This window comes from Triturus cristatus, chromosome 3_2 (assembly GCF_964204655.1).
Source record: "Triturus cristatus chromosome 3_2, aTriCri1.1, whole genome shotgun sequence".
NCBI classification, from domain to species: domain Eukaryota; kingdom Metazoa; phylum Chordata; class Amphibia; order Caudata; family Salamandridae; genus Triturus; species Triturus cristatus.
Window position 1 is genome coordinate 111,262,630 of NC_140584.1, and position 13,507 is coordinate 111,276,136.

At 47.4% G+C, this 13,507-nt stretch overlaps 1 protein-coding gene across 3 annotated transcripts in view; it reads right to left on the bottom strand.

The window, feature by feature from the left end:
- SLC35F5 (solute carrier family 35 member F5) overlaps window positions 1-13,507 on the bottom strand; it is a 405,130-nt gene that overhangs the window by 67,724 nt on the left and 323,899 nt on the right. For all 3 annotated transcript variants that reach the window (XM_085647333.1, XM_085647335.1, XM_085647334.1), the window contains exon 15: window positions 10,366-10,456. In XM_085647333.1, coding sequence (XP_085503459.1) covers window positions 10,366-10,456 — 91 coding nt within the window. The remainder of the gene's footprint in view (window positions 1-10,365; window positions 10,457-13,507) is intronic.

The window sequence follows — 13,507 nt, forward strand, 5'->3', positions numbered from 1 at the left end:
GACGAAATTGCCTTGGCTATTCGCTCGGTTGCATCCGGCAAGGCCATGGGCCCCAATGGTATCCCCATCGAACTATACAAGCTACGCCCGGATGTGTTGGCGCCCCACCTGCGTGCGATGTTCCTGGCGGCACACTCGCAGGGTTCCCTCCCGCCGGACCAGCGTCTGGCTACAATCGTGGTGATCCACAAGGAGGGGAAGCCCCGTGAACGGGTCGCATCCTATAGGCCGATCTCGCTCTTGAACGCGGAGCCCAAAATCCTCGCCAAGGTGTTGGCCAACCGGTTGGTTGGCGTGGTGGGCGACTTGGTCCACCAAGACCAATCTGGCTTTATACCACACCGCAACACGGCGCTCAATCTACGGCGCTTGCACGGTGTGCTCGCGCGTGTCCCATTTGTGCGGGAGCCGGCCATCTTGGCGTCCTTGGACGCCACCATGGCGTTTGACACGCTCGAGTGGCCATACATCTGGGCGATGCTGGCGAAATTTGGATTTGGACCGGGCTTTATTAGCTGGGTCAAATTGTTGTACTCGGGCCCCTTGGCGCAGGTGGCGGTGAATGGGCGAGTCTCGGCCCCGTTCGCGCTGGGGCGGGGCACGCGACAGGGTTGCCCCTTGTCACCTCTCCTGTTTGCACTGGCCCTGGAGCCCCTGGCGGAGTGGCTGCGGTGGCACCCTTCCATCCGTGGTCTCCGCTGGACCCCCGAGCATGAGGACCGTGTGTCCCTCTATGCTGATGATATCCTCCTCTATCTCGCCTCCCCGCGTAAATCACTGATCGTCCTGGTTGATGTTTTGCGCTCATTCGGTCGCAACTCAGGCCTTGTCGTCAACTGGGCGAAATCCTGTGTATATGTGCTTTCCGGGGAGGCTCCGGTCCTACCACGGGACTGTCCGATCCAGATTGCCTCCCAGGGGTTTCGGTACCTGGGGATATATATCACTCTTGACCCGGAGGCCCGTTTTGAGCGGAACTTGCTGCCCCCCCTCCAGCGCTTGAAGGAGGACGTGGTGCGCTGGCGGCGTCTGCCGCTTTCGCCGCTCGGCCGAGCGGCCTTGTTTAAAATGATGTCCTTGCCGCGCTTCCTCTACGCCCTCCTGAATACTATGGACTTGGTTCCGGCACGCTACTTCCGTGAGGTGGAGGGCCTCCAGCGGCGCCTGTTCTGGGACGGGAGGCCGCGCATTGCTCTGGCTAAATTGACGCTCCCGTGGTACGATGGGGGGGTCGCCCTCCCGGACATTAAACGGTATTACTGGGCCACCCAACTGGCTGCTATTAATCATGGCCTTTACGGGCCGGCCTTGAACCCGGCGTTTGAGATGGACAAGATGCTCCTGCCCGGTGGCGACTACAATCGAGCGCTTTACTCTGCCGCGCCCAGCCCCCGTCTGACGGGACCGACGCGTGTCATGGTGCGTGTCTGGCACGCGGCTAATGCAGCTATGGGGTGGAAGGACCGTTTGACCCGGGCGTCACCGCTATATGCGTCAGAGAGGTTGGGCTCCCTGTGGACATCGAAGGGCTTTGAGAAGTGGGACACGATCGGAATCAGCACTGTGGGAGATCTCTGGACGAGGGGGGGATTCAAGACTTTTGCGACGCTGCAGGCGGAGTTTCAGCTGCAGGGCAGTGAGTACTTTCGGTACCTACAAGTCCGCCATGCGCTGGGCTCCGTCTTCCCGGATGTCGCGTCCATTCCGGAGTCTTCCCCCCTGGAGGACAGAGTGCTGGATGGCCATGTCCCAGACAGCACGATCTCCCTCATATATAAAAAACTGATCAACGACAGATCGTGCCTGCTGACTAGTCTCCGCGAGGCCTGGGTTGCCGACGGGCTAGAGCTGGACGACGAGGATTGGATTTCCGCGGTGGCCTCTCCAAAAGAGGTGGCCATCCCGGCTCGCCTTCGTTTCGTCCAGCTTAAGATCCTTCACCGGGTTTACGTGACGGGGCCAAGGCTTCTACGTATGGGCTTTGCTGGTGACGGAATGTGTAAGCGTGGCTGTGGCGCGTTGGCAACTTTCATGCATATACTGTGGGAGTGCCCAAAGGTGGAGCGATTCTGGCGTGGTGTGCATGAGGTCCTGCGTGTGGTTACGCGTGTCGCGCTGTTGCCTGAAGCGAGGAGATGCTTGCTGAATGTGTGGGAACCAAATGACTATTCGGTCCCGCAGACGCGGTGGGTGACTCTGGGATACATGATAGCTAAGCGTGACATTGCTCAATTGTGGGGATCCCAGAGGCCCCCTGCGGTGTTGGCCTGGAAAGAACATATGGATTGGTGTATGTTTCGTGAAAAGGTGGTGTATGTGGCGAGGGGTAAGCCTGGGGCGTGGGTGAAAGTCTGGGGCCCCTGGAACGCCTACCGCGGGGGTATTTGTGAGCCGCCACAGCTACCGGCTGCCTCGCCTGCTCCGTCTCCCTAGATGGCCCCCCTCCCTTGGCCTTGGGCACGCGGTCCCCCAATCCCTGATCTATTCCCATTCCCCTCTCCAGAGTTCTGCTGCTGGTTGGGATCCCCCACTTATGGAGCACGTGCTGTCATCTTGGATCGCGGGTTGCCTTGCGGGTGTGGTTTTTTGTGTTGTTTTGTTTTGATAAAAAGGAACCGTACTGTGGGCGTGGAGCTATGCGGCCTGCAACATTGATTTCTCCTGTTTTGCTAACCTGCACTGCCAAGAGACTCTTACTGTATGTATGCAATATGCTTTTGTCACTCTAGCGGCCGGCCGAGTGGTTGTAGGCCCATACCTGTAACTTTTTCAAACTGCAATAAACGGTTTCAAACAAAAAAAAAAAAAAAAAAAAACAGTGTTGGGGTATGATGCCAACATGTTTGATACCTAATATGCCCAGGTTCGGCATAGCCACTATATAGTTAGCCATCGCGTAATGACGGGGGGGCACTATATGTATAAATTAGCTAACCGCACTTACAGAGCCTGGAGAATCGAATCCGGGGTTTGTAGGGGTGTCCTGCTCATGCAGGGGCAGCCACACACTTAGAACCCAGCACCCTGCCTTCATGATGGAAAGGCCTGCCTTAAGGGTGACTTATAGGTCTTAAGTGTAGTGACCTCAGATATAAGAAAACTTATATCTGTCGTAAGTGATGCTAGCACCAGCTTACACAGGCAGCAATGGCAGGCTTGTAGTCACAGTTTGCGTGGTCTCTGATGGGTGGCATAATACATGCTGCAGACAATGGGAGACCCCTGGTGTACCTATCTGGGTACCTCGGTACCATATAATAGGGATTTATAGGGTACACCAGTAGCCAATTGTGGAGGTACAGAAGTACTTACAATGTCAAATTTAGGGCGGAAGCACAGTGACTGGGGCCCCGATTAGTAGGATCCCAGTCAGATTAGTCAAACAATTATACTGACTCCATAAACAAATGGGGTTAACCATGAAAATATAATTGTATAAATACACACAAATGTGTGAATGTAAATATATATCTTTTACATTTTAAATGTATTACTAAGAAAATATATAGATCTATAAAAATTATTTTACTTTACTTCTAAATAATTTAAATGTATTAATAGGACTATATATGTATATATATCCGTAGTAATACATGTAAAACATTAAAACAATTAATATAATGTAACATTTTTATTTGTATTGATTATGTTGAGATATATATATATATAGATATATATATATATATATATATATATATATATATATATATATATATATATATATATATTACCTACTGGCGGTCGCCAGTAGGTAGTTATAGTTAGGACCCTGTTTCCATAGGAAAACCGCAACATTCTATTTGGAATAACTTTGGCGCCGGTCGACGAATCCTCGCGAAATTTTCAAAACTAATGGGGCGCTACGCTCCGCTCCTACCCTGAAAGTCTCGGGGGGATTCGTCAAGCGGGGGCTGAGAAAAAAAGGGGGGTCCCAAAACGCGTTTTTCCCATGCATTTTTCCATAGGACCTTTAGACACAGCTACAGACCGAACGGCTGAACAGAGTTACTTGAAATTTGGCAGAGAGGTAGTCTACAGATCAAGGAAGTGCCTTTTGTAGGTCTGGTGTAAATCTGCTCAGTAGTTCCTGAGAAAATAGCATTTAAATCAATATATATATCTGTGGCAGCTTACGGTGCGCTTACCGTGCGCTTACGGTAAGCTTACCGTACGCGTACGGTGACGTGCGCGAGCGCAATTCTGATTGGCTGTTAGATCTTAGTAAACATTCGAATCGGTCGAAACCAGGAAGCGGCGGCCGCCATTTTCTCTCTCGCACTCTGAGGGGGTGAGGAAAATTAAAGGTTGAAAATATCTAAAGGGGCAGGTTAGACAGCTCCTAACAACCTAGCATTGATTATGGTATCCCCAAAGAACCCCCAAGGCAAAAAATTCAAAAAATTTTTTTTTCGAAAAAACGCCGATTACGCTTACCGTACGCGTATGGTAAAAAATAATAATAAAAAAAAATTATCCACACTTTCCCCACCCCGTGTGCAAAAGGTGCCCGAAGGAACCTTTTGTGCATGGCATATATTTAACAATGCAACATTTAATAGCTTACCTTTCACAACGAAGCGCATAATATGTCCTCCGTGTGCGGACGGTGCGCGAAGCGCATCGTGCGTACATGGCCCATCGAGCGTAACGTGGGCACGCGGTGCGCGTAGCGCACCGCGTGCCCACCGTGCGTGCACGGCACTAACTGCGTAAAGTGGGCGCGCAGTGCGCGAAGCGCACCGTGCGCGCACGGAACGAACTGCGTTAAGTGGGCGCGCACGCCACGAATGGCGTAAAGTAACTTAGCATTTAAAAAACCGTACAAATTCACTGAAAAAACCATAGGTTTCACACATGTTATAGTTAGCTGGACATTTTACTCATAAAAAACCAATGAAATTCCCCCGTTATAGTTAGTGCAGGCAACTATAACTCACGCGACCGCAATCCTCTGCTGATGACATATGTGTCTTTATGAAAAAAAAATATTTGTAATATATGTATAGCTAAAATTTAATGGAAGAAGACATGGGCAAATAAGTGTCTAAATACAGTATTAGCATCAGCAGAGGATTGCGGTCGCGTGAGTTATAGTTGCCTGCACTAACTATAACGGGGGAATTTCATTGGTTTTTTATGAGTAAAATGTCCAGCTAACTATAACATGCGTGAAACCTATGGTTTTTTCAGTGAATTATATTACCTACTGGCGGTCGCCAGTAGGTAGTTATAGTTAGGACCACGTTTCCATAGGAAAACCTCAACATTCTATTTTGAATAACTTTGGCGCCGGTCGACGAATCCTCGCGAATTTCTCAAAATAGGTGGGGCGCTACGCTCCGCTCCTACCCTGAAAGTCTCGGGGGGATTCGTCAAGCGGGGGCTGAGATAAAAGGGGGGTCCCAAAACGCGTTTTTCCCATGCATTTTTCCATAGGACCTTTAGAACGAGCTACAGCCCGAACGGCTGAACAGAATTACTAGAAATTTGGCAGAGAGGTAGTCCCTAGGTCAAGGAAGTGCCTTTTGTAGGTTTGGTGTAAATCTGTTCAGTAGATTCTGAGAAAATAGCCTTTAAATCAATATATATATCTGAGCCCGCTTACGGTACGCTTACCGTACGCTTACCGTACGCTTACCGTAAGCTTACGGTGGCGTGCGCGAGCGCGATTCTGATTGGCTCTTAGATCTTAGTAAACATTCGAATCGGCCGAAACCAGGAAGCGGCGTCCGCCATTTTGTCTCTCGCACTGAGTGTTGTTTATCAAACATGATGGCCAAAAACATGTTACGGGGCTGTTTTGACAACTCCCTCCCACATAGTCATGTTGAGGGAGTCCCCAAACATCCCCCAAGAGCAAAAACGGTTTTATTTTTTTTTCGGCAATTTCGCGGGGTACGCTTACCGTACGCTTACCGTACGCTTACCGTAAGCTTACCGTACGCTTACGGTAAAAAAATAAAAATAAAAAAAACACTATCCACACTTACCCCACCCCCTGTGCTTTTGGTGGCCGCAGGCCACCAAATGTGCAGGGCTTATTAATAGAGAAAAAAAACGTAATTTTGGCAACATGAAATTATAAAATCGAAATAAAAAAAACACTATCCACATTGACCTCACCCCCTGTGCTTTTGGTGGCCGAAGGCCACCAAATATACAGGGCTTATTAAAGTTGATAAAAACCGTGCACGGAACGAACTGCGTTAAGTGGGCGCGCACGCCACAAATGGCGTAAAGTAACTTAGCATTTAAAAAACCGTACAAATTCACTGAAAAAACCATAGGTTTCACACACGTTATAGTTAGGAAATAGCATTTAAAAAACCTTGCTAATTCACTGAAAAAACCATAGGTTTCACACATGTTATAGTTAGCTGGACATTTTACTGATAAAAAACCAATGAAATTCCCCCGTTATAGTTACTGTAGGCAACTATAACTCACGCGACCGTAATCCTCTGCTGATGACATATGTGTCTTTATGAAAAAAAAATATTTGTAATATATGTATAGCTAAAATTTAATGGAAGAAGATATGGGCAAATAAGTGTCTAAATACAGTATTAGCATCAGCAGAGGATTGCGGTCGCGTGAGTTATAGTTGCCTACAGTAACTATAACGGGGGAATTTCATTGGTTTTTTATCAGTAAAATGTCCAGCTAACTATAACATGTGTGAAACCTATGGTTTTTTCAGTGAATATATATATATATATATATATATATATATATATATATATATATATATATATATATATATATAGGAAAAACACACAATAAAACCATACAAAAATATAAACAATAGAAAAAATATATTAAAGTAGACAACAAATAAAATATTGGATAATTTATTAAAGTGAATGATTTTAGCCATTATGTTCTATGTATACCATTGAAAACTTTTTTCTATGGTACTGTGAGGTTCCCACATCAATGAGGGGGGAGTGATTCAAGCAGGTGAATCTATGAAAGATCCAATACTGGAGAAATAATTGTAACTCAATAATTAATTAACTTCCCACCCTGTACCCCTACAACTCTTCCATAACTTAACTGTGAAATATGTACTTTATCCTAAACATGAAATTGTTAATGATTTATTAATTAACTTCCCACCCTAGACCCCTAGAAACCTAGCAACCCGCAACTAAAAGAAAATGAAATTAAATAAATATTCCACAACTTAAATATTTAAAATTCAATTAAATAATTAATTTACAAATAATAATAGTTAACTATTACATAATTTTCTTCCCACCCTACAAGCCTAGCAAGCGCAACTAAAATATTAGTAAAATTTAAAAAAAAATCATAAAATACATAATTACAATCAAATAATTAACTAACAATTCATTTGGACAGAGGACCCTGTACTTACTGTTCCAAGAGCGAAACTTCCCTTCCATAAGTTAATTGGAGGACGGTAGCAAAGTAAGCAGGATTTGTTGGAAAGGAAGATCATAAACCCACTGGATAATTTGAAGCACCCATTTGCCCCACATTATCATCCGTCATTGGGGCATCAGGTGCCATATCCTGCCGTCAAACGGTTGCCATGTTGTTGAGAGGGCAAATTAAAGGGGCTTTGAGACTGCGGCTGCTGGGGTGGTGGGCAGATTGGGTAGAGCCCTGACCTTAGTTCCCACGCAGCTACAAAAGGACTGAGGTGCCTGTTGGCCGTAATGTGAAGGAGTAGAGGATGTGGCTGATAGCCCCTATTGTACCCATGTAAGGAGAGGAAGGTGGATTGCGGTTGTCGAGGGGCCGTGGTGAGCGCCAATGACCCAACGGTGGCTCTGCTATCCTAAAAAACGCTTAAGCACAGAATCCACCATGTCGCCAAAGAGGCGAGTGCCGTTAAAAGGGAATATACATAAGGGATGCCTGAACCTTACCCTGAAAAAACAGTTGTCCTTAGTCAGGCGTGACAACTAAGCACCACTGTAGATGCAATGGCTCTGCCCACCCAAGTCAAGCAATCCAATTCTCAGTGAATAGTGAGCTTTGCTGCATCTCTACAATCAGCAATAGCTTGGAAGAGTATGGCTCAGGTGTCCTCTGAGACCATAGGTAGCACCTGTGCAACCAAATCCCATACAGTATGGGAATATTGGCCCAATAAGTATGCAGTGTTGACAGACCACAGTGCAAGGCTGGTGGAACAAAAAAGTATCTTCCCAAATGTAGCCAGCCTCTTAAATTACTTATCTGGTGGCGTGGTAGGAAAAGCACCAGGGTTGATTCTGGAGGTAGAGGCATGGACCACCATGCTCTAAGGTGTAGGGTGTTTGGAAAGGAAGGCTGGATCCCAGGGATCAGGGCGGGTGTGGTATTGACATCAGTGAGGGCGTCATTAGAGTGGAGTAGGGACTCTGCAGAGGATATCTCGGGTTGCAGGATCCCTATCAAAACATTAGTTTTGTCTTTCGAGGGCAGCACCCACCAGACCACCACTACATAGAATGCCCCTTCCTCTGTAGTCACTGTGGGAGCAGAGAGACCAGTGTTTGGTGAGGTATCCAGACCACTGGCATCAGCCAGTTCCTAATACCAGTTACCTTCAGCTATGGGCTCTTCTAGGGGGTTAAGATAACTAGCAATTCTCGGATCCCCTCAATTCATGCTCCTCACATGGTCTTTCAGGAAAATAATGCTCTGTCTCCTATTCAGACTTTCTGGGTCCAGTCACTACCAGTGGCAGCATCGTGCGACGCCAGTGCAGCTCTGTATCAGTCAGGAATCATGATGGGGTTGGTGCCGAGTGGGAACGACACAATTGGAACAGACCCTGGAGGAGGTTGTGAAGTCGCAGCCAGGGCCATTTCGAATCCTGAGGTACCGACCTCTGTCGAGGGCAAAATCGCCGGCAAAAATCCAATTGGTGCCCCTCCCAAATCCATGGGGCCCGAAGGCATTCCAGAGGGGTTCAGCCACCCAAAAATGAGGTGCATGGCCTCATACAATTCACGTAGTTGGGGTTGGATTGCTCCGTCTCCGGTAAACTCAGGGAACCGTGGAGCGGACCCAGGCTCAGGATTCACAGGGATGGGAGTGTGCCCTAAATTTGTGGTGTTGTTCTAGAGCCTCAACCGATTATTTGGACCTGTTCGGAGAAGTCGAAGAATGCTTTGACTCCTTGGACTTCCTCTTGTGTGACTTATCTGAAGAACACCTGGATCGTGATGATGAACAGTGTGAGCGACTCCGAGAACGGTCCCTGGACATTCCTTGCGACCCGGACCTGGAATCTGCCTGCCAGAAGCTTCATGGCTTACTCACGGATGACCTCTGAGTGCACAGTCTTGCACTACAAGCAGGCCTTGGAATCGTGGTCCAGCTCCAGGTGCCACAGACACAATAAGTGGGGCTCTCCCACAGACAAATGCCTATTAGAGGCACCACAAGGCTTAAAACCAGTTCTTTTTTTTTTGTGGACATAGTCCAAAAGGATGAGAAAAAAAGGCACTTAAGTGTACAAATGTCATCAAAAAGTCACAAACGTCCAGTCAAAAATGACAAATGGAGCTCGATCTGCATCCGCGCTGATTGTGCCGGAAGGAATGGACTGTCGTCAGTGCGCTAGGGTGAAGCCTATACAGGCACCGCACATGTCAGTTCTGGGTCTGAAGATGCCACACGAAGCCGAACGCTGCCACCTACCGGTGCGCCCGGGGACCACTCAGAACAATTTCCATATCCAGTCTGACACCTGGGGAATATTATAAGGTAAGGAATCTATGGCTAAAAGTCTCTGTCAGATCATTAACGTATCTTTAAGAAATAGTATGGAATCATCTTTGTGGCATTACACAAATGTTTAACATTTGCACCTCAACTAAATATTTACATTTCTAGACATGCTTTGGGGATCACCACTTTCATATAGATATCATAGGCAACCTGATAAAGTCCTCAGGTTATTTCCTTGGTTTAAAATGTGTCAGCTGAATTGTTATAATTTGCAACAATAAAGCAACAAGGGAAGCAAATGAAGGTGGAAAGTAACAGTTTATATATTTTTTTAAATCCACAAAAGGATCCACAAGATTTCTTATTCAAGAACACTTTGTACTACATCAACTGAAAAAAAACAGGGAGCATAGGAGAACCCAGAAAAATGTGACATCACATGAAACAAAACATTAATCCGCTAATTGGGCATTTTATAGTGATATAATTGGCAGAATGATCTCTGCTAAAGGTACAAAGAGAAAAATACTTTTACAGAAAAGTTATGGGATTGCCCTGAACAATTACAGAAAGCAAGAGTTTAGGAATGTGAGTATAAACCCTGGACGGAGAATAGTATTTGCACAAAAATGGTAAATTACTTCAAAGAAGTTACATCATGTTTTTTATTACCTTTTGCAGGCACATATCAGCTAGTATGGACAAAGGTATTGTAAGACTCAGTGAAAGAGTTCCTATCAACGAGGAGGTAAGAAAGCAGCCCCTGAAAAACAAGAAAAAACAAGACTTTTATATCTCAGGGATACAATGTAAAATAATACTGCTCAATAACATCATGAAGCCGAGTGGTGCTATAATCTCATTTTGGTAATGGTATACCGCATCAGCATCCGTATTCCAAAATATTAAGCATAGTAAACTGAAATGTTTGCAGATAGCAAATTGTAACTCAAAATAACCTACAGGTAAGAGTTGGCATAAGAAATACTTGCTGATGAACGGATATTGCTTAAATCACAGGAAGAAACCTTAGAATGGAGGCATTTCCATCTTGAAATCTCTATTTGCCCTACAAACATGAATTCTACTTCAGAACATCCAGTTTAATATCGTATTTCCTTTTCCTCAGGCTTCCTCTGAGTTTTGCAGACCTTTACACAGTCAGGTTCAGGAACAAGACCTTGGTGAATATTTGGGACTAACCAGTTAGTTATTTTGGCCACGATACTAACATTGTATGATTATAGCCTTGTGCAAGATGCCATCTGTGAGATCATCCTTTTAGCTAACAGATGTTATACTTCTGCGCAGACTGTTCGCCTTTAATCTCTCATCTTATTCCCTTTTCTTTTCCCACCTTGTTCCCATAAAATATGGTGCAGTCCAATTCAGGCATGTTCCTCCTGCCTTCAAACAAGAGTATCTTTTTCCTGATTGACATTCCACAGCAATCTATCAGTGTGGTTTGGAAACTTTGCCCTGCACCTGTGCCTACCACTGTTTGACAAGGAGTGTTCTGTGAAATATTTCCTGGCATTCCTTTGATCCCTGTCCTGCAGTAAGTCCTCAATGTACTGGCTGCCTAATACTGCATACTATCTTACTTAGTGCTTCTGTCACAGTCAGTAGCTGACAAACCTATAGAAAAGGATGCACACTTCACTGGCACAATTCATATCACCTCTAGAGTCGTGTGAATTTATGAAGACCCGAGTCTGTTGCATGAAAAATCCTTGTTGAGTCTTTGACTGCAAGGTTACACCTCATGTAAGCTGCTTCCAATATCTGGGTTCCTTTCACACCACCTCACCACACCACACGTGATGCGGGAAGCATTATTTGAGGTGCCATGCAATCCATTTTCCTCCAGCACCACAGATTTGCCTGCTCTTAAACCGCACTCCGAAGGGCTTAGGCAAAGTATGCAGGTGTAGGTTAATCTAGGCAGCATAGCATTGCTTTCCCCATAGCATCACAGTCAGCTCTAACTTCTTGGCACACTGTCAGCAGTGCTCTCTGTAAGTGCTATTAAAAATACTGAATTGCATTTAGGTAAATGGCTGAGTGCCATACCTCCTTTTTAGGTCTCGCCTGGCGAACGCAGCGCGCAGCACTGCTGTCGCCAGCGAGATCTATTGTTGCTGACTTGCCTCGGAAGGGGGACAGGAGATGGGCACGCGCAGGCTCTTAGCGGATTTGAATTGGTGTACGCGCTTACAGCCACGCGGCGTGCACATCTCCTGTCCCCCTCCGACCACATGTCGGCCCTGTTGGAGCGGCCTGCTGCAAGACGGGCCGCTCAGAATGCTAAAAGGACGCTGTGCCTCGATCAGGCACCAACAATAGCCCACACGGAGCCCCCCAGCCCTTCTTCACTCACCGGGCTGCTCTTCTGGGGGGCTCCTCCTCGCGGCTGCAGCACTTCTCTTGCGGGGCTTCCCTGGAGCCCCGCGCTGCCGTGGGCAGCCTCGGCCGCCGCAGTCAGCCTCGGCCGCCGCAGTCTTCACCCGGGCCCCCTCCTGGAACCCGGGGCTTCGCTCCACTCCGGTCGCCACCGCGGGGCTCTCCCTTCAGCATGGGAGCCCCGCGTTAGCATGGCATGCCGTTTCTCTTCCTGCCGGAGCAGGCCCCGCCCACGTCCCGGGCAAGGGCGCCTGACTTCCGGCTTGTTCACTTATGCTACTATTGGCACTTTAGAGTTTCCCAGGTTCGTGTACGAAGTTCTGCTCCAGAACAGTTTTTTCTTTAATTTCTGGGACTTGTAGTCTTGTTTAAAGAGCTTCCTAGTCCGGATCGCGCCACGGCTCACCTCCCGGTCAGCCTCGGAAGTTAATGGTTCGCTCTTCTCCATGGCCCCGATATGCTGTGGCTGGCTTTAGAAACTGCACGCGCTTTACTTCCTTCATCTGCGACGCCGGTACTTCGGACCGGACTCCTGAAGCTGTGACTATCACATTAGCCCGACCCGTGAAGCTGCACCGACTCCCCTCAGCGGCGACCCTTCCAACTGAGCCCGACTTATCTAGACGTCCGACTCTCCGCAGCAGTTGCCCAGGTACCAGGGCTTGCTTTTTTGCCATAAATTGCATTTGTTCTTTGTCAGGGGTGAACGGGTTGCAGGTGCTCTTTCGAACGTAAAATAAATTTAACATACGACTTGGCATATTTTCCGCGCTGTCCCTAGTTCAGTCCCTCATGCCTTTCTGCGCCCCAGCCCCACTGTCTCTGCTGAAAGCCTCCTCCACTCTAGTGACTTAACCTCAATATCCAATCTCTCTTCCATCTGTTGCTGACTGGCTACAGCTTGTATGAGCTGCTATTCTGCTGTCCCTGCCCCAGCCCCGCTACTCCTGCTAAAAGCGTTCTTCACTACAGCCACTTAATCCTAATATCCGGCCCTCTCTTCCTTCTATTGCTGACTGACTGCGGAGTCTCAGCTGCTGTTCTGCTGTCTACGCCCCAGCCCCGCTGCCTCTGCTGAAATCCTTTCACGCCAGTCACTTAATCCTATAATATCCGGCCCTCTCTTCCTTCTATTGCTGACTGACTGCGAAGTCTCAGCTGCTGTTCTGCTGTCTACGCCCCAGCCCCGCTACTCCTGCTAAAAGCGTTCTTCACTACAGCCACTTCCTAATATCCGGCCCTCTCTTCCTTCTATTGCTGACTGACTGCGGAGTCTCAGCTGCTGTTCTGCTGTCTACGCCCCAGCCCCGCAGCAGCTAGACCCACAGCAGTGGAATCACTGCTCTTGTCTACACTAGTAGTTCAATCCTGCTAAAGCATTCGCTTGCTTCTTTCCTCTTCCTCGGACAGG